General features: G+C 37.9%; 2 protein-coding genes across 2 annotated transcripts in view; one reads left to right on the top strand and one right to left on the bottom strand.

The window, feature by feature from the left end:
* LOC149284428 (parafibromin-like) overlaps nt 1–20,998 on the top strand; it is a 29,740-nt gene extending 8,742 nt beyond the window's left edge. The window contains exons 11-17 of the mRNA XM_089496724.1: nt 11,728–11,785; nt 15,601–15,636; nt 15,723–15,810; nt 16,726–16,887; nt 18,216–18,316; nt 20,215–20,356; nt 20,962–20,998. Of these exons, the coding sequence (XP_089352850.1) occupies nt 11,728–11,785; nt 15,601–15,636; nt 15,723–15,810; nt 16,726–16,887; nt 18,216–18,316; nt 20,215–20,356; nt 20,962–20,998 (624 nt within the window). The remainder of the gene's footprint in view (nt 1–11,727; nt 11,786–15,600; nt 15,637–15,722; nt 15,811–16,725; nt 16,888–18,215; nt 18,317–20,214; nt 20,357–20,961) is intronic.
* Nucleotides 4,743–6,008, bottom strand: LOC149284429 (beta-1,3-galactosyltransferase 2-like). Its single transcript, XM_089496729.1, has one exon. The coding sequence runs from the start codon at nt 6,006–6,008 to the stop codon at nt 4,743–4,745; it is 1,266 nt and encodes a 421-aa protein (XP_089352855.1).
* Nucleotides 20,999–21,611: the final 613 nt, after the last annotated feature.

Raw genomic sequence — 21,611 nt, 5'->3', positions numbered from 1 at the left:
TTCGTATATCACCCACTGATCTGCACTAAACTCAAGCTTGTGCGTTTTTGCTATTAATTGCTTTTTTTTGTGTGTTAGTGAACCTGCCAAAGATTACGTTATTTCAAGGTTTCACATAAAATTTTGTGGTAATAAAATTTCAGCATTTACCTGGACTTGTTAACTCTCTCATATACTGTGCAGTCAAACGTTAGTGCTAAAAATAAGCAATCCTCTTCGATTAGTATATGGAGACTGCGTGCAAGCTGCCTCTACCACTATGGCTTCACACACCACAGGTGCCTGGATGCCGTGCACCTACGGCACCCCCTGTAGCCAATCGGGAAGGCTGCTTGCCGGGGGCCAGGAAGTGATTTATAGTTGTCCTGCTGCCTGTGGTTTGGTAAGCCTTACCATACACTTACACAGTGTAACGCCATGCAGTAGAAGACACACGCTTATGCTTACAAACACTAAAAACTTACTGACGCAGATGGTAACATTCTATGTTCATGTGTACACATGCTAAAACCATACAATACACACTATATGCTAATGTACTCTAATGCTATACTGTAGCATACTCAGCACCATACATGCTAACACCACACTCGCATGCACACGCACATGCACTGGCTAACATAACACTAACACAATACACACGCACACATGCGCACACACACATAATCTGGCACTGCAATAAAGTAGACGTTCTGTCTCAGGCACTGTACATGTACATGCTCATACACTACTCCCTCTGCCCTCTGGGAGACATGACACACGTCTGCCTATCTGCTGCTATCGTGAACCCGGGATCGAATGCTTTTGTGCGGAGGAGCGGTGGAGTCGTTTATGATAGCCCCAGTCAATCAGAAGTTGAACTCTGCATTTCGTTCCAGTCTTCTGCTTGGCGTCTTTCTTGCTGCCTCTGTAAAATGAGGTAGATGTGTAATCCTTCCAAAGTTTAGTCTTTTTTTTTGTTTTTGTTTTTTTTTCCCCCTCCATACTTCTTGGCTCAATTCTGCTTATTGGTGGTGTGATTCAAATCTATTATTTGTTTTCCTGGCTATTTACAGTCTTTAGCAAGCATAATTCAGTACATCCAAAACAAACATGACATTCTATAGGTATACAGTTTATAGCAGTGTGTGATTTATTTTATTTATATGTGTATACTATATAGTGTACATACACATATATACATTTAGATTTTTCTTGTTGGTACAGCAGTTTTAAATACACAATAAGACTGTTGCTTTTCTAAAACGAGTCTGGCTGAATCTTTCTAGAAGTTATTCTTCCGCCTATTTACATATATTCAGAAAACATGTATACCTATCCCATGCATGTTTACATCCCCTTACTGTATCAATTTCTACCTTTTCTCCACTTATCTACCTTATGTAAGGTAAATCTTCTGTTTACATCTTAGCTTCTGACCCTCTAGTGTTATATTATGACCTATTATTATTATTATTTTTTTTTTTTTTAATAAAACTTCCGTTCTGTACTTTCCGTTCTAGTCTTTAACTATTCTCATACATTGGTGGTCATCAGTTTGTGGTATTTATGCTGTCTGCTCTATTTGCAGGTTAGGTTACACAGTTATATCTAATTGAGTAAATTAGTTGGTTTAGTAACAGATTTTTTTTGTCTTGTATAGAAAACAGGTTTGAATGTACATTTCTTAGATAAGATGAAATGCAATCACGGAAGTGGTCTCTCACCCCCCCCCCCCCTCAATTTTTAAATAGCATCATAAATCAATAGGGCCTTTTGCTATATTGTAATGGCACATAGTAACTCCAGGAAAAAGCAGTAGAAAATAATGCAGAAAATATTTGATTTAAATAAAACCATAATTGCCAGTTATTGGTATTTTCTTTCAATATGAGACATAATAGTTCTATGGTGTGTGGGAACGATACAATAGAGGATTTTCCAAGTCTATTATGCCCTAGTTGGTCTACGCAGTGGGATGCATGCTTTAAGTATGGGATTTCCTCTATGGAATACCAGTCTATTACCGCAGTCTTCTGTACCTTACAAAGACATTAAGCGAAGTTGAGTCTGACGCTGGTAATGTACCATTAAGCACAGTCCTATTGATAAAATAAAATACAGAGCATTTAATCTGGTGTGATTTTTGTGGATGTTCTGCCAACACCTAACTCAGTAAATGTATTAATGTGTGGTTTTAAATTCTTCCCCGAGAATCAGGGCATTTGAATCGCGTAGCAAAACAAAGCCTTAGTAGCATTCAAAATGAGATGAGTCTTCAGATCGCACTGTCACCGTTTAAATACTTTGCAGCTAGCTCTAAGAACAGTTTCCATGGTAATTTTGTGCATTCATCTGCTTATTTTTATTTTTGATGCAGTTACCTTATACATTTTCTCTGAACCAAATAATCGTATACCTATGGACAATGAAATTTGCTGGCAGGCTGCTGGAGCAGAGAAATACACAATGCATGAAACCAACACCTAATCCTAAATCTAAAGCCATTTCCCTGAATATGGCTTACTCTGTATACATACTGATTAACCCATAGCCAACTCATCTAGAATTAATGGTGTTTTGAGCATAGAAGCAGGCATCTCCTTTCCGTGCGTTCTGCTTTTTATTGAAGCCATACTTCTCTTTTCTGTTGTATCTTGCGATAATATAATTGTAGGAGACTTGTGACCATTATTTATTATAAACATTGTTCGCGAGTTTATAGTCTCTCTGGTTTATCATCACGTGGGAGAAACGCTAAATAGTTTAAAGTCTGGCAACTCTACTCTGAATCCGTCGTTTTTCTGATCTTTTCTCAATCCAATTTATTGTTTAATGCCGCCAAAAATGTATTTAATTTTGTTGAACACAACAGCCAATTGCTTGTATGCTAGCAAAACATCACTGTTCTGAAAGCATGTGTGTGATTGGTTGATTTCCCCTGACTAGAATGGGTGTTCTACTGAGCATGTGCGAGAAGCATTCTGGGATATGCTCCCTGATTTCAGTAGAGGCAGCAGGGAAGGCATTAAATGAGAAGTTTTATTTTCTAACTCTATTCACTAAAGAATGACGGTGTGGATGCTGTTTAATGCCTTGGAGCCCATGCACTAAAGAAATAAAAAATAGAGCTAGAGCGCCCGCTAAGCCAGGAATGATCTCCTATGATTGAGTCTCTTTTCATATTGCCTGCTTCTACCAGCCTGCATGCGTTCTGTTGTCTAAGTCTGGTTGTTGCATTTGGTTGGGGTCTGTAAGAGAATGCCAATGACTCGGTTAGCATAGATGACGATGGGATTTGTTTTCCAAATATTAACATCCTTTGATAGGACAACCATCCAAATACATCATTTTGTTACAGCCGTACTGACCGCAGAACTGACAAACTCTCAAACACCCGTTTCTTAATCTATGACGGTAACGTCGCTATTTAATTGCTTAGAACAAAATGACTGTCCATGTCGTGGCGCAAGGGCTTGATGAGGCCTTCAAGGGCTTCAAATCCCCTTTCCATTTCTGTCTAAAATATTAGATTTCCACATGCTTTAAAACTTTTAATTTATTACTTTGCCAAACTGTACAAACTACAGTGTATGTATATATGTGTGGGTATAATATATAATTCTAAAAATATTTATATGTTATAAATGGCACTATCACTTTGCCTTTGTAGACTGATAAAGTAGAATCTGGTTCATTGTTGGTGCCTGGCATGGTCCGGGTAGCTTTTTGCTTTTTATCGATAACTCGATAACGGGCTGCGTGCATAAACTTTCCAAATCATGTTTGTGTTCGGTTGTATAAATGAAGTTCTATTATTCGAAATGGTTTGGTCGCTTAGTCTTCCAGTCACCCATCAAACCACGTATACAAAACATGCATCCGGCAAACTGTTTACTAAATGTCAAATGTAACATTTTGTATTTTGTGAGAACGCTGATAAATATGATGCATAATACTTTAATTTTGTTTATTATTAGAACAGAAAACCCACATTCTAGTCACAAAGTATAGTTAAAAATAACTTTCTTAAAAAGGTTGGCTTAATATAAAGGCTTAGAACTAGCCCAATATTGTTTGTTTTTGTATTCTTAATGAATACTTTTGAAAGAAACTTTTTTTTTTTTTCTTCTCAATTTGTCATTATGGATACTTCCATAGCGCCTTTCGAGAGTTGATTGTCCTTCGGTTCTTTAGAAACAAAACAGAATCACATAGAAATAGATTGTAATGGAATCATTCCTGAATGCAAACAGTTTTTAGTTTCTTCTTTAGGTTTATTGTGCACACATTTGGTAATTTGTAAAAATTCTCCACTTGAACATCGGCTACTCGATACTAATTTGTGTAGACATTTGACAAATTAAAATATGGCTTTTCTACACAAGGCATAACTCAAAACTGTTTTATTTTTTGGGTTAGCCATATTTCTAAATATTGTGATACATTTTTTGTTTCTATGTGGGAAAACTTGACCAGTCGCACTTTATTGGCACATAAAATATAGCAGGTGTATCACCAAATTGTGCATGCTTCTTATTGCACATATTAAACACACAACATTAATTTCTATAGAGTTATATAATTTTGGAAAATAAAAAAATAGTTGGTTTTTTTTTCACCCCTATTTTGTGAAAATACTTACAGTCCAAATAAGCTTTTTACTCCACTGCACATGCTCTCATGTTTGTCTTAAATCGCACACAATGTTAAATATTATATAGATTACTTTTTATTTTTTTTTTGTATGGTTTTTCTCATTTTTAGTGCATTTTGCGATGCCGGTACTTGCTAGCTTTTTCCTTGGCTGCATTGGCGCAGGCGTTGTGCTTGTTCTGTTGCAAATGGTTCCAGTATTTAATCAGTTCTCCTGGCTGGAACTGGTGAGAGGTAATGAGATGGCTGTATTTACAGCTAGAGTAAGAAACTCTCCAGTGGTTGAATACAAACTCATTGGGTGGGGGTGCAGGGTCAATACGCAACTTGGCTAGACAAATACCCACATAAACATCTTCTAGGTGCAACCTCCTGATACTTAAGGAGACCTTAAATATCTTCTCTGCCAAGTCTCCAGAGAACACATAACCAGTCCCAGAACAAAATACAGGGTAGCGCTCACTTGGGTATAACTCTGGTGGCATGTACCACTTGCTGTCTTTGTTGCGATTGGGTGCGTAACCTCTCATTAGATACCCGGTGAAAAACTTTGTTTTTGGTGGAAGTTCTGGTTTGAGTAGCTTGTTTATCAAGTATTCAGTGTTGACAAACATATCGCTGTCTGTTTTCATGACGTATTGGACATGTGGACAATATGTGGCTACCCAGTTCATGCCCATTAAGGTTTTAATGGTCAGGTTGTAGTAAGTGTCTAAATATTCCTGCTGAATGATGTCGTGGTATTGGCGACTTTCTTCCATAATGGCCTGCTCCATTAATCCATTTAGCTTTGCGTTTAAGCCCAGCAAGAAGAGTCTTAGAATTTGTATTCCTGGTGCAAGGCTTTCATTTCCCCACGTTTGTCTTATAGCTTGTCTAGCTTCAGTTTGCCTCGGTTCTGCAGCTATCAGCAATACCAAAAATGGATTTTTGCCTTGACACTTGTCTGGTTCATTAATCACGTACTTATAATGGTACACATTTTCACGACCGACACCATTTTCACTGTAAATGCTTCCGTTGGTGCTCAGCGTGTTCTCCAGTCCTGTTACCCCTTGCTGTAGCAGCTCCATGTTGCTTACATTGGACGCTGTGTGAGGCTTCAGTGTTTGAGGGACCGCATCTTTCCAGATGTTCCTTAATGAGCTGTTGGTTTCACTTTTAGTGGTTTTAAATCCACGTGTCGTATGAGTAACTGGGTTCTCTTTCAGTCCAATTCTCCCAGCAAATGAGTTGTGGTGGTTGAAAAACAAAAACATTGCAAAAAGAAACACCAGGGATAGAAGACCAGTGAGATGGGTGCGGAACAGGGACCTCTTGCTATTCCAGCTCATCTTGGCAAAGAAGCAGTGGCGTCTCCTCCACTGAAGCATACTGTTGGCAACCAGATGTAGTGAACTACATCTGCTCAAAAATGCTGGCTTTATTCCGCAGACAGACACTTAAATAGCAAATGCTATTCCTTGGTCTTCATTCCTCATTCTTGTTGAGTGGCTTCCTAAGTAAAGATCTGCGGAGTAAAACATGACAATGTTAATTGTATCATTTCTAACCCTATTCCATCTGCAGGATCTAATAAATCATTGCATGTTTGCTGGCTTAAATTCATGTTTGAAACGTCCATATTAAGACATTATAGTATATACTGAGATTTTATAGAGCCGTTTCTGGATGGAGCTGCTTCCCGTCTTTGCTCCTCTTAATGTCTGCCTTGTGATATTGATACCTGATTTACGTTTTGATGCTTTAGGGCTTGGGTGCTTCAGGTATGGTTTGGTAACGAGCTGTGATCCTTTTAAACAGCCGGTTGTTTGCAGGGATTGTCATGCTCTGAGATTAGGAGGCTTCGGGAAGGCTGATTGGGGCCGCATTGTGTTAGTCACAGTACACTGCTTGGCATGTTTTCACTCGCAGCCGCTATGTTCAAAAAGTCAATGAGAAGATGCAATTGTCAAAACTAATTTTCAGGGTTCAGTAACTCCCATGTTAAATGTGAAATTTAAAGGAATTTAACACTCGATGCCCAAACAAATGCCTGTAGCAGCGTTCATTTAAAAGATTAGTGCTGTAAATTGATCTCCTTGTCCTGTTTAACTGCAAAATGTTGAAATATTTTAATGCTTGATAAAGCATTTCATTTGGTTGAACTGCCTTGCCATATCTGATGCCTGTTAGTACTGCTTTCCTCAAGAGGGCACTAATGCTGCATAATATATATATATATATATATATATATATATATATATATATATATATATATATATATATATATATATATATATATATATAAAATTTAAAAAAAAATCTGTTTTACATGATGCACGTTTTAACAAAGATGCTACTATAATTAAAGGCATCATCGGTAGAAAAATAGATTGTATTTGAAGATGCCCTTTCTGCAGTGGATAGTCTCTATTTGTAGTTTCATGGCTGTGCAAATGCATTTCTTTTTAATAGGCCCAAGGTGCTGGGAGTGATACTATTTGCGCATTGCTTTGAATTGCTTATTTTCTATTTTTATCAGTGTTTACCCGCTATCCTTTACTTTTCTGTGGTGCAAAACTTTGGGTAAAAAAAACCAGATAGTGGATAGTGTTTTTTGTTTCATAAGCTAGAATAAAGTTAATCATTTGTCCCTGTATTATTGTTGGGAGGGTGTGTGTTTTTTAAAGGACTTAAGTGTATTGTGGTACTGTACAGTTTTTATTTTCTTTTGTTAAATAAAAAAAAAACAAAAAACATTTTTTGCCGAGATGAGAAATCTGGGTTTTCCCATACATTGGGCAATCTGAGCAGTAAAGTTGCATAATCTCAAAGGCAGCAGAAAAGTTACTCTTTATTTTTAGTTTATGCCGCTTTAAGGGTGCGGGTTCAGATCCGGTGCATTATTTTTGGTTGAAGCTGGTTCCCTGTTGTCGGGTTTTATTCTGTTACTTTTAATCAGTTCTGCTTAGTAACATGTTCTATTGAATTGATGTCCTTTGTGGCATTTGGGTACAAAAAAATAAAAATAAAGTAATATTGCATGAAAAGTCTTTAAAGTGCCTTTACTGTGTAGGCCTCTGTAACAAAATGTGTTAATCTAGCATTCAGGGTTAATGTCTGTATATTGCTTATTTACAAAGTGGGGTTTTTTTTTTATCTTCTCGCACTTTGGGCTGTGTTTTTTATGTCTATACCCAATTTGTTTGCATTTTGTGTTTTTTTGTTTTTTTTTAATGTATAGTATGAAATATAAATTTTTCTTGTGTGTGCGTGCAATTTTGACCTTTTTAATCTGTGCTCTCGTCTACCCCATGGATACATGTACTGTAAACCTATTTTCATTACACGATAGCTCTGGGCAAAGTGAATGCTCCTTTGTATTGGGAGCACTTGCCTGATTTACTATCTTATTCTCATTTGTAGAATACAGAATTCTGATGGATTTTAATACTCTGCAGCGTCGTAATAATATTTCTATGGAAAAGCAGTGTTCTGTTTTACTGTTAAGCTATATAATGGCGATTTGCTATCTTGTGCAGTTTTCATATGACATGCACCCTTATTTGCTTTTTAATTTTATTTTCTAATTACGCTAAACCACTTTTCAATTCCTCCTCCTTTCTGGTCTAATTTGGATCTAACCTATTCGAATGATTCACTGATCTCACTGGCTTGCTAGTTTCAGTGGAGATTTGATTACTTCAGATAATGGATTAAATATGACCTAGTTTGTAAAGGGATTTATTTTCACCCAGGTTGATTCCACCCCCCACCCCCATCTCATATCTGCATTGATTCCTATGTAAGTACATATTGCGGTTGGCTTTTAATATATTATCCAGTGAACAGCCATTTAAATGTAGTTCTTTCCTCCAAAAAAGCCATGTAATTTAGGAGAGATTTTTAACAAACTAAATTTTTTTTTTTATGTGAAAGAATCAATAGTCAAGATTTGAACATACCTGTTTTTACTGTGTAAATTCATGGTGCTCGTAGGGATACACCTAAAAAGAATAGTTTTGGCACATCATCACTTGGCCAAAAACAATTTAAGTGAACATGCGTGCTCCCTTTTAAAAATCTCCCCTCCGTGTGCTCTTCTGCCTCCTGTCCGTCTGCGTGCGGCTCGTGCCGTTCCCTCTCCCATTCATAGGCATGTCGTCTATTCCCCTGACTTGGAATGGAAATGATCTCCAATGTTTGTCTCCCTGTGGACCCAGATGGTCTCCTGGTGGCTCTCCCCGTATTAAAAGCTTCCTCAGACCTTGCCTTTTGTCCCTAATGCAGGGAACAGCCGTCTGTCTCCACGCTAGCGCTGGCAGATCTCAGCAGTGATGGGGAAAAAGCAGCACAAGAACATAGTAGTCCCGATGAATAAAATAATAGTACAGAGGATTTACTCTCTTGTTCTACTCTTGTTGCTAGGCAGCTTGAATAAGAGGGTTTTTTCAAGGGGGGTGGCCGGTGGTCTCCTAGAACCTCATCTGCCTCTCGCTCGCTCGCTGTCTGAGGCAGTGGTTTAAATGTGGGCTTTGACAGATGCTGTCTTCCGAAAGAGCGGAATTTAACGTCACAGCCTGCTTGACAATCACATGATGCGTTTGCATTCATTTCTTCTGGTGGGGAAGCAGCGAGCCAGCCCGGTTCTTTCTACTTATGATAATCGTCAATAGGACAGTCGGGATGCTTAAATCCCCCAAAGGCTTATTTTAAATGTGCCTGTTGTGACCTGTTTTTGGATTTGTTTGTATGGGAACAATCATTGATCTATCAATGCATGGTCAGGATACATTTTTATAGAATTTTTCTTGGCTCGCTGTTCTTTTGGAAGATTTTATATTTTGTGTGCAATATTTCTGATGAAGTAGAAATAAAGCTAGCGTTTCTTTTACTGCTGGGTGAAATTCTTTTATTTTTCTTTTCAGTAAATGAATTTGTGATATACAATGCCTGCCTTAGATTTTTTTTTTTTAATGGTAATATTCAGACAACCACTAGAGTCAGTGTTTTCCTTCTTAGAAAGCTTATGAAAAGCTGCTGCATCCATTCATTAAAGTATTTTGCTCCATATTTCCTATTTTTTCGGCACATTGAATAATCGTGTGACCGCGTCGCATACATGTGAGTGCTTAGCTAAACTTTTGGCACAAATGTGACCTCTTTCGGTTCTCTTCACCAGGGGAGAGCAGAAATTGTGGCAGAATCTGACGATCCTTACATGTTAAATATGTTCCATGCTCTGCAAACCAATGTTAGAAGGGCTGCCTGAACCAATCAACGACCTGACAATCCGAGATATAGCTTAATGGGGTGGAATAATCATGCAGATCATGAAAACAGGAAATAAAGCTACTCCCGTGGTGCACATGGACGCACGCACACACACACACTTTCTTATACATGTTACTTGTGTTAATCTGTGAACACCATCACATAGGTTTGTGTGGTTTTCGTTATATGCATTTTGATTTCCTTTTTATTGGCAAAAGCTTACTTTGGAGAGGGACTTGTGGGTGGGAGACGGTGCATACTATCATAAATTTGTTACTGCACAGTATTTAGCTGTAGAATAACTGCAGGTTCCATAAATACCTAACTGCCTAAAATGAAACGCATTTACAAATCTTAAACCAAAGGAGATTTTGTATAAAACGTCTTCATAAGCTGAATAATTAGGATTCGGTTTAGAAAGCTAAATTATATACCCGTTTATTACAGACTGTCTTAGAAAGTGTGGTGCCTTGTGTATTATGCTGCTTGTCTGTGTGTGTTTGTTTTGTGTATGTTTCTTGTTTATTTTTTTTATTATAGATACTTTGTGACCTTGGTACTCCAGGATGTAGCCATTCCAATATAAGTTTTTGTTGTGGGGCCAGCGAGATGGATATTGTTGAAGTTTAATGTTCACTATTTTATCCATTTCAACTGTTCTAATAGCATGTCTGATCTTTTACTGGTTGACATGATGTGATAGGGCACACTGGTATATTATGTCCTTTTGACCTTCGAGGAGTATTTGTGCTGGTTCTCCTGTCGACATCTGTGATATTTAATCTATTGGTCTCCCTCCTTCTTCTTCTTTTTTTTTTTTTTTTTTTCTTCTTTGTTTCCTACCAATACCACCCCGCTGATGGCACCTACCGCAGTGGGTCTGACAAAATTGCCCGTTGAGCTAAACTTTTCAATTTTGGTTACTCGGAAGCCAGGGTCTCGTGTTTTGCTGTCATTGTTCACGCAGAGGTTGCCCCTGGGAATGCGGTTGAGATGTGGGCTTGGTTTTGACAGCGGCCATGGTATTAGATTGGAGCTAAAATGTTTCCTTTAGTAAAGAAAAGGGAGAATCAAACAAAGGTGAAGGGTTCTGTTATGGTGGCTATGCCTGGCCATGGCCAGGAGGAGGGAGAGCAGAGAGAATCTCACCCAGCTGTATGTGGACTCAACCATAGACTCATCATTTTCTGGCGGACTGATGTCAAACCTGGACAGGTGACAACCCTACTAAAGTTGTGTGTGTGTGTGCGCGTTTTAGGAGCCCTTTTGGTTTTATAGACTGTTAGTGTTTGTTTTTCTTATATTTGCGGTGCTTGTGGAGTCCTTCAAACTCATAGCCCCCAGCTGTAAATTATGGCAGCCAGACTTTGGATTAGAGACTTCCTATACAGCAGTAAAATCCTTTTCTGTCGTACTTTGTTCCTGTAACAACTTAAGCAGTGCTTTTATTTAATACACTGCATGTAAGTAACCTGATAGTTTTGGAAATGGGAAGTTTGTGTTGCATTTACTTCTTACGACAACTCTGCCGGTGAGGTAACTGCGGCAGTGCACGGTCCGTTCCCTCCAGTGCTTGTATTAATGTTTCCATGACCACATAAACGGTTTCTGGTGTAACAATCTTTGTGCAGGTGTATGTGTAATATATATATATATATGTGTTACATCAGATATCTTTTAGGTTTATACACCGGTTGATATGCTTATTGTGTTTTAATGGTGGACTTTTGAGTCTAGGCAGTTATTCATTATTGAAATTCCCTGATTTGGAGGTTGGATCCAACGTTTTAGTATTGTTGGCTGTGATATCTAACTCGAGACTTAATTGTTTTTCAGGAAGGTGCATCTGCCCGGAAGACACAGGCTCCAGCAGCACAGCCCGTGCCAAGACCAGGTAATAGTATGTTCAGAACTCATTTTTCACACAAGAGAGACAATTAAAATACGAAAGGATGCAGGTGGTGGTTTTGTTAAGATTATTTTACCATTATTGCATTAACAATAACCTGACCACCCGAGGAGGTTAGGAAACGTAGTATAGTATTGAACTTTTGTTTACAAGTAATGTTACTCTTAGTAATGAAGCCGGTATGTAAACAATTGAGTGCTCAGGGTGCCCTTAGGCAGGCGCTATAAGGCCTTGCAGCTTTTTTAGTATGTGCTAAGGATTCGTGCCCCTGCTTTACTTCTCTCCCTCATGCATTTGGGCTCTGTAGGAAGGTAGAGTGCCAGACTTTTTTTGAGAGTTCTTGGTTTCCTTTGTGACCGATCTATGTAACTTAAGAAAGGCAGTTACTTATATCCAAAATACAACAAAAAAATCTATAGGAATGTTGGGGGAAGAAAGAGGAGGCAATATGCTTTAGGAGGACAAACTAGGAAGCACCTTGAAGTTTTTTTTCTGGGCTACAGGTTTTCCCAGGGGGGCCCGAACATTGTATTTTCAGAATATTACCGAGTCTGAGTTATATACGTGGGCTGACTGACCTATCTGAGAATAACCTCCTCGTTAATCTCCTGGATATCTTAGTCTGTAATAGTAAAATACCTCCCTTGGTTTCTCGATATTGAATTATATATATTTGATATAAATTCTTCCCTGGCCTAGAAATGTAATCTTTAGCATACATGACGATAAAAAGAGGCCATCGTTTGTCTTGTGGGATATCATTTCCCTCAGCCGAGTCCTATTCAGTTCTATTTACTTCCTTTGAAAGGAAAATAAGGGGGTAGCAGGACAAGTGCTGTGATCACTCTGTGATAAAACTGTAACTGTTCTTTTCATAATGCTACAAACCTGAAACCTGATCATTTTTTTTTTCTTCTCTGCAAATTGATTCTGGTGTCCTATATCTTATCTTAGGCAGAAAGTCTCTCGGGCTCAAAACAGCAATGTGATGTGGCTACTTAATGCATGGTGTAGAATTAACACTTTCCAATCTAACTGTAATTTGCGCCATGGATATGAATAATTTTGAAATGCCACAAACACAAACTGCATCATTGGAAAGCCTATAAATACTTAAGCAAATGCTATCATATGGGTATAATGCACTTAAATATTTGTTTGAGATGAAGTTTCATATTATATACAAATAGATTAAATCCAAACGTCTTTTGGCCGTGGCCCGTTAGCCTCATTTTAATGCCAGAAATTTTTTTCGTCGTATTTTACAGTGCTATTTTTTTCTACTAAAGAAAAATATAACGTACGAGAGACTTGGGGCCTTTTCTACTCTAACCAGTTATAAGGTTATATATACCTTTTTAATCTTTTTATATACATCATATATACCACTGCACTCTTTGAAAGTGTCCCTCTTTACTCCCGTGAAGGCACCCAATAAGTTCCCTACCTGCATCCCAAACCGGGTATAGATCTGTTTTTTTTTTTTTTTTACAACTATCTGATATGATGATATAATTTGCTTTCGAACAAGATCATGTTGCCTAGCAGGCATGTTCAAGCAGACTTAAAAGGGGGCAATAGTTATAAGATTACTACAATTTAATGAGATTAAACAGAATACTCCGAAAACATTAATTTTTAGGTGCAACTTATAACAGCTGTGCCCTGTGAAAATATTTCAATTAAATATGTTAAAAAAAAAAGTAAAGGTCTGACAAATCCTATTCCATTTAATCATTTTTCCTCTTTGTAACTTTATTTTTCGCTATAATTCTTTTTTTTATTTTGGAAGGTGACTCCAAGACTGGCCACTTATTATCTAATTTGGGTTCATTTTTGATGGGCTGGAGTATTGCCGTTGCCTCACTTGTTCTAATGATTTTAATTGGGTTAAAGTTTCATATCTGAGGCTATATTTAACGTGACATAGACTGCTACCCAGTATAAGCGAGTGGTGAGGAGAAAATTGGGCATAAGTCTCCATGCAACTAAGCTCAAGGGTACACCAACCCCAGCAAATACTGATATGGGGTACACCAACCCCAGCAAATACTGATATGGGGTACACCAACCCCAGCAAATACTGATATGGGGTACACCAACCCCAGCAAATACTCATATGGGGTACACCAACCCCAGCAAATACTCATATGGGGTACACCAACCCCAGCAAATACTCATATGGGGTACACCAACCCCAGCAAATACTCATATGGGGTACACCAACCCCAGCAAATACTCATATGGGGTACACCAACACCAGCAAATACTCATATGGGGTACACCAACCCCAGCAAATACTCATATGGGGTACACCAACCCCAGCAAATACTGATATGGGGTACACCAACCCCAGCAAATACTCATATGGGGTACACCAACCCCAGCAAATACTCATATGGGGTACACCAACCCCAGCAAATACTCATATGGGGTACACCAACCCCAGCAAATACTCATATGGGGTACACCAACCCCAGCAAATACTCATATGGGGTACACCAACACCAGCAAATACTCATATGGGGTACACCAACCCCAGCAAATACTCATATGGGGTACACCAACCCCAGCAAATACTCATATGGGGTACACCAACCCCAGCAAATACTCATATGGGGTACACCAACCCCAGCAAATACTCATATGCTGCCTGTACTATTGGAAGACTGTGCCAGAAAAACAAAGGTATCCTCCCGGGATCCAAATGGTTTTATGGTGCGATCTTTCCAACACAAACCTTTCCAAATTTGAAGAAGCCTAAGCAAGACTGTACCAGATGTGAAAGCAGCTTACTGATGTCTTGCAGTCTCAGCTGTTTACCGAAAGTTATTAAATTAAAAGGCTGATGTTAACACTTTCCATGCCAGTGATCTATACTATAATCAGATTGTGCGGTAATGTTGTAGTACGGCTGATAAATCTGAAATATCTTACAAGCAGATTTTCTGTTCTGTCCTCATTGCTACTCTGGGCAATATTTTTATTTCATTAAGGCATATACGTATGGTCTAAACATAGAACAAATAATGGTTCTATTCTATACATTTACCATTAAGCTAACGGAAAGTTCTGTAAAATGCAAATCGAAGTCTTTTCACGGTGTTTTTTTTTTTTTTTTTTTTGGTCTTAATTGAAAATGCAGAATACAAAAAAATTCTACTCCCCTTAAACAGGCAGCTTATTTAAGTATTCTGTATGTGTCGCAGCGCGTCGACTTTAACTGCAGACTTGTGAGTTGAGTGGCAAGTATGAGAGTTGAACTCCCATAGACTTCAATGGGAAGTAAAGTTGCAAGAGGAGCTGCAAGTAGAATGCAATAGTACAGGCCCAATGCACATACATTAAGCACTTTTGTCAACAGGGTATTTAAAATACACTTTCTGGTATATATAAACCATATGATTATTCACAAATTTTATCAATTACATGGTTTTTTTTTTGTTCCTCTTTAACCCCTTGAGCAGGCGGGCTGACATTACACATAGAATCACTATCCCTGTATGCTAAGGTCTTTATTAACGTGAAATGTGCTCTAATTAAAGCAGACTCTTCATTTTCAAGATTGTGCTTTCTAACTGGACGTACATGATAAAACCTGTTCCGTGTTAATAACCCAGTTGACATGAACACACTAGATTTCCCCAGTGCCCGATAAATATTAGGGCTGTTGCCAGTACAGTTACCGGTTTTTTTTTATTTTTTAACAGGGCTGTTGGGTTCCTGACAAGCAAGCTAGGATTTTGATAGATGTTTTTTTTTTAAAATTGCTTATAAACTTTATTTTGTTTTTTAATTAGTCTCCCAAGCAAGGCCGCCTCCGAACCAGAAAAAGGGTAAGGCAACAAACAAAAAAAACAACTTGTATCTCCTTTGCACTTTTTACATGTTGACCTTTTTTGCCTTATGTTCCCTCTTACAGGATCACGTACACCCATAATAATTATACCTGCAGCTACCACTTCACTCATAACCATGCTAAACTCAAAAGATCTCCTACAGGATCTCAAGTGAGTATCTCTGCATGAAAAGCATTGCACGCTCTTGTTGCCTGTTACTAGTGTGTGTGTGTGTGTGTGTGTGTGTGTGGCCAGATCCAGTGATAATGGAGGGATACAGTGGATTAATTCAGCTGTGTGCGTTAAAGCTTATCTTCTACGTAAGATTAGTTTGCCCAATGTGAAAGGATGCAGCATTTTTACTCTAGCAGCTAAACCTCTTATGCTCTTACTGGGGATTTGTTTTAGTTCTGCCAAACAGAACCGAATGGTTCTTGATTTGCAACATTAATGTTTTATCTTTTATGGTTGAGCTTCCCTTGTTTCAGATGGCTGATTTTTAGAACAAAAATATTTGCTATAAAAGTTTAAAAAAAAAAAATAAAAAGATTTAAAATGCAAGGCATTTGAAGAGGCTTGTTACCAGAGGAGCATTGATTGGGAGTACTGCTAAGATAAGGTTAATCCTGTTCTCTGTTCCCCTTACGTTTTCAACCAGAGGTAAGCCCCTCCTTGACTAGATACGGGACAGAGCAAATATTTGGCAGTGGTCAGATGTTCTCCTCTAATGCCTATGCTCAGTGGAGAATCTCAATATGGCACCGTATCTCAGATGGTGGGCTGCCTCTCTGTGCCATCCAAGCCCTAAACATGCAACTGCTTGCCAACTCTGTAAGCACCTGTTCTATTTGACTACCTTTTATCATCCTAGAGGCAGTATAGAAATCATTAATAGGTCTGTGGCAACGCAGGAAGCCGATATTTGTCAGTGGGCAGTTTTTTAACAAAATACAGACAGCAGTGCTTAATTAAACTCATTTTTCTCACTCTTCTCTGGTTTTGTGCCAAATGCAATGTTTTGTGTTTCAAATCTTTGATACTGAAAATGCTTTTATTTATTTATTTTTTACATCTTTTATTTTAAAGGTTTGTTTCATCAGATGAAAAGAAGAAACAAGGGTGCCAAAGGGAAAACGAAACTTTAATTCAGAGGCGAAAAGACCAAATGCAGCCTGGTGGCACGAGCATTAGTGTTACCGTCCCATACAGAGTTATAGACCAGCCCTTAAAGCTGTTACCACAGGACTGGTATGTTCTGCACAAATGGCAACGTATGTTCTGCTACCGAGTCCGCTTTCCACAACATGTACCATACTTTTCCAGCAATAGCGGCTGAAGGCCCATCCACCTGTTCAGCGATTTTTGTTTGTTTGTTAACTTTTGTATTGCAATATGTGATTAGTGAAACTGTAATTCACTGGTGCCCTGTCCCTTTAAGTCTCAAAGCCCTCATGTTGTTTGGTTGATTTAGGGTTGTCTAGAAGCTGGACTTCTCCCTAAAATTGTGTGCCCATATTTTTCTTTTCCCCTCACACTGTTCCTTGTGTTAATTTGTGATCATTTCAGTATGTACTGTATTTTACAAGCAAAGTTTGGCACTGGGTTTCTAAAAAACCCTTTACGTTGCATACATCGCTTGAAAATAGTCTGCAAACGGTAATGTATCCAATGCCTAGACATACAATAGAGTATATTTGCTTATAGCCTTACAAGAGTATCATCAGACCCCTGAGAGGACAAATACAATTTCATTTGGCAGGGATTCATAGTGGTGTATAGATAATGGTAGGCAGGCAGAGACTATTAGAAGCCAGCTTCATTTTATTAAGAGCCAGAAAAGATCACATCAATCTTGCCCAGCTTCAGTAGGAGTATTTTGGGGCTGTGGCTACTTGTATTGTGATTTGTATATTTTTTTTATTTTATTTAAAGCCAAACCTTTTCACTTTTTATAGCGCATCCTGGATTCTCATACACTCCTTTCTAAAATACCTTGGATGTTTAATGTCTATCGGTACAAAGAACTATTTCCTCCCGCAGTCCACGGCAAAACTGCGTACGCTTTCAGGACTCTTTAAATGTCATGTCTTTAAAGCCTGCACATATTTGTGAATTCTTAGTAAATGCATGTCTGTAAGCATAGAGGGTCTATATTTTTCATTGGTATACTAATGGATGGCTTGGAGTGGCAAAAAAAAAACCTGTAAAACCTAGAACCAAAAAGTGACTGAAAGTCAAACAAGTGAGGAGATAGCAGACATTTTCTATTAGCCGATCTGTTAAATATATGCAGAGGCCCATGTACTAACTTTAAAGGCTCTGCCATATACTATGCATATATAGTGGTTACTGCAGATTGTATGATTTATATTGTTAGATGCCCTTTTAAAAGTTACATTTTCTTGTGTGCTTTTCTACTTTCAATTACCGTATTTAGAGTCTTGGTGGGAAATAACTCTTGGGATGTTGATTAGGAAAAGCGGTATTTAGTTAGAATTCTCCAGGTAGAAGGTGCAATAAATGAAAGGCCTGCTGGTGCAATGGTTTTTCATGATCAATTGCATTTCTTTTTCCAGGGATCGAGTAGTTGCAGTGTTTGTTCAAGGACCCGCTTGGCAGTTCAAAGGATGGCCGTGGCTGTTGCCTGATGGATCACCTGTAGATATTTTTGCAAAAAGTAAGTCATTTTTTCCTCATTTTACGGCACCGTTGATTGGATTACCCCCTACACTCCTGTAAAATTTGTGTGTGTGTGTGGTTGTGCACTGTTAATGGTTTTGTGGTCTGTAGCACATTTCCATTTAGTGTACTGCTCTAAATTTGATCTCTGTGTACTTGTTGATTTTTACATGGCAGCAGCAAAAAGAACAAGAGGTGCCTCCTTCCACTTAGCAATAGGCCATGCCGTGTCAACTGCATTTATACCAGGGGTGCGGAAGTCAACAGCTCTCTGGAGATTTTGAACAGTCTGTTGCAATCCTTGTATCGCCCATGTTTATGCTGGTATTTTTTTTTTTTTGTGTATTGTACAAATTTACATAGAGAGCACCTTCTATCCTGTTCCTGCGCTCTACCTGATTTCTTAGTGTAGTGTAAAGCATGCAAACCCATGCTGCTTGAGAATGTCAAATGTTGCAATGCGACCAACAGTAGCTATAGTTTAAAAAACAAACAAAAAATAAACAACCTGATCTTTGTAACGAAACTCTTTTGGGACAGATAATTAAAATTTTAAATGCTATTCTTCCCAAGGGTCACGCTCTAAATATCTTTGTTGAAAGACATCACATCACACAAAAAAGACTCTTTTATTATGAATATTCCTTTCACGTGAGAAGTAGCAATGCTGTGTCTTAAGTTATTTCATCTAATATTCGTCTGTTCGGCCAGCATTTGATGGTTGCGTTTAATATTTTGTCAACACTGATCAAAAAAATATGATTGTGTGATTATCTCTTACCTCGGTTAAAGGGATAGTTAAACGTCCTTGACACTCCCATTAAAGAATAATGCATACTCTCAATGTCAGTACTTTAATATGCACTTACCTGACCTGGAACTTCATGCAGACCCCCCGCCTGGTACTTGTCAAGTGAGCACTGAAGCTGACAATTGACAAAGGAAGGTGCAAATACATATTACGGGATTTTTTTTTTACATGTGCAGAAGAAAAGGGAAAAAATGAAAAAAGTGATATGGCTGGAGTTTCTCTTTTAATTATGTTTATTGTAAATCCTTAGTTTGACTTAAAGGGACACTTCAGCTTTCAAATGCCCTTTAATCTATATGATAGCAGTGTCCTCTTTAAAATAAACTTACCCCATTGCAAATGGGAGAGAGGTTTAGTAGACCCCCCCATGTATCCCCCCCCCCCCAATCTCCTGCTTGTGTTTTGTGTAGTCACATTATACACCAGCCAGCTCCAGCTGAGGGTTTAACAAAACATTTAGCATGCACATCTGTTGATCTAGTTGGCCAACAAGCATTTCTGCAGCAGAAGAAATAAAATCTTTAGCGATCTCACCCTACATTTGAACCAATCTTTATTATGGGTTATATATAGTTAATAAACAAGAGTAGAGCTAACAGGTATTTTTCCCCATTTAAACTTTGCTGTCAATCATTTTGCATCATAGAAAGGCAAGCTGGAGAGCGTGTCATCTGATCATATTATAAGAGAATAGGAAAAGAGACAACTGGTTGGCTAATAGCTGGTAATATATCAAAGGCAGAGTAAAAATAGCTAGGCATTATAATTCCCTGTTTAGAATTCAGACTTGCATTGCTGGAAGCAAAATTTATTCTGGGTATGGAGAAGCAGACATTGGGCAATTATGGATTTACCTGGTTGTGATGTAACAATTTGAAGATTTAATCAACAAGATGCTGCAGTGGCTGAGCTTGTAAATTAGGTTTTTTATCTTTTGTAGAAAAGCAACTCTACAAAACTGAAACCAGTTCAGCATGCTTCTTACATTTTTTTTTACCTGCGTTTTTATAAATCTGCCTCCATAAACTGAGCTTTTCTTATCTGCTTTTGTTTCTTGGCTGACAATTGTTGGTCTCTTCTTACAGTTAAAGCCTTCCACCTTAAATATGATGAAGTTCGATTGGACCCAAATGTACAGAAGTGGGATGTGACAGTATTGGAATTAAGTTACCACAAACGACATTTGGACAGGCCAGTGTTTCTGAGATTTTGGGAGACGTTGGACAGGTGAGTCTTAATTGTTTTCCAGTTATTGTATACTTTTTAAAATATTTATTATGATACAAATTACAACAAAAATTCTTAACAGTATTCAATAGCTTTAGTCTTTGAGGGTTTTAACACTTGCAGCTTACTGTGTTTGGTAAGAGGACACTTCCACAAAGAAAATATCTGCCATCTCCTTTCTGAGAATAAAGCTGTGAATTTTTCTTACAATTTAGGAATTTTTTTTTTTCCTTGTCCCCATAAAGTTCCTGAGCACATTTTTCTTTAAGCCAAGTAGGATTCATTACCTTCTCAAATGCACTCTGCAGAGAATCTAAGTACCATATCTATTTAAACCGTTCAAGGCATTCTGTGTAGAGAAGTCAAATCTTCATAATCCTAATATGTTTTAATGTTCAGCAGACCATTTTGACATTACCATGTATTAGTGTGCTAACTGTAATACATGAGCCCTCTTGGATTGAGAATTTTGCCGTAAACGTTTTGTCTAATGTGAGAGTCATTTTAAGAGTGTTATTGAGACACTTGATGTGGATGGCTGTAAATAACAAAACTGGGATATTTGATTTAAATGTTTTCGTTTTATTTTTGTATTTCCAATTTAGGTACATGGTGAAACATAAATCCCACTTAAGATTCTGAAAGACTGATTTTGAAAGAGTTTTCATTGACACATCACAGATTGTTGCTCTGTACCTTCCTGGAGATTAGGACTCTATGCTGAACTGTAAAATTAACCCATCTGGAGCAAACCCAAACATCTGCAATCTTTTTGGTCAGAGAACAGATTGCCACGACTTACAATCCTAATGGATATCATACTATTTTTAAATAAAGTTTGCATTGTCTGCAATTCAAATTGTATATTTTGATAGCGCTGATATGTTTTAGAAATGTTTTTTTCCTTCCAGACGTGGGATGCTGATGCATGTGTTAATATTACCTTCTGTTTAAAGTACGTGACACCACAGTTTTGATTTTGCTTTTTTTTTTTGTGCGCAAACATCAACTTCCAGAAAGCATTTTATTGTGCATTTATTTTGTAATGTCTAATTGGTTGTACGCAGAATTGGACATATGCGCTAGGCAAGCAGTGCAGGACTTGTGCAGTTATGAGAACTGCACTTTAGAGCAAACCATAAAATGTATTTGTTTTGTGTTTATCTAAAAGGTATGGGTAAACATTAATATTTTTGAAGGCAATTATGATTTTCCTCCTCCCACAAATATCTAAGATTTAACAAAAAATAAAACA

The sequence above is a fragment of the Sceloporus occidentalis genome, unplaced genomic scaffold (genome assembly GCF_023333645.1).
Source record: "Sceloporus occidentalis isolate IW3139 unplaced genomic scaffold, rSceOcc1.0.p SCAF_93, whole genome shotgun sequence".
NCBI classification, from domain to species: Eukaryota; Metazoa; Chordata; class Lepidosauria; order Squamata; family Phrynosomatidae; genus Sceloporus; species Sceloporus occidentalis.
The sequence above is the reverse complement of the archived record's forward strand: the minus strand, read 5'-3'. Positions and strand labels throughout refer to the sequence as shown.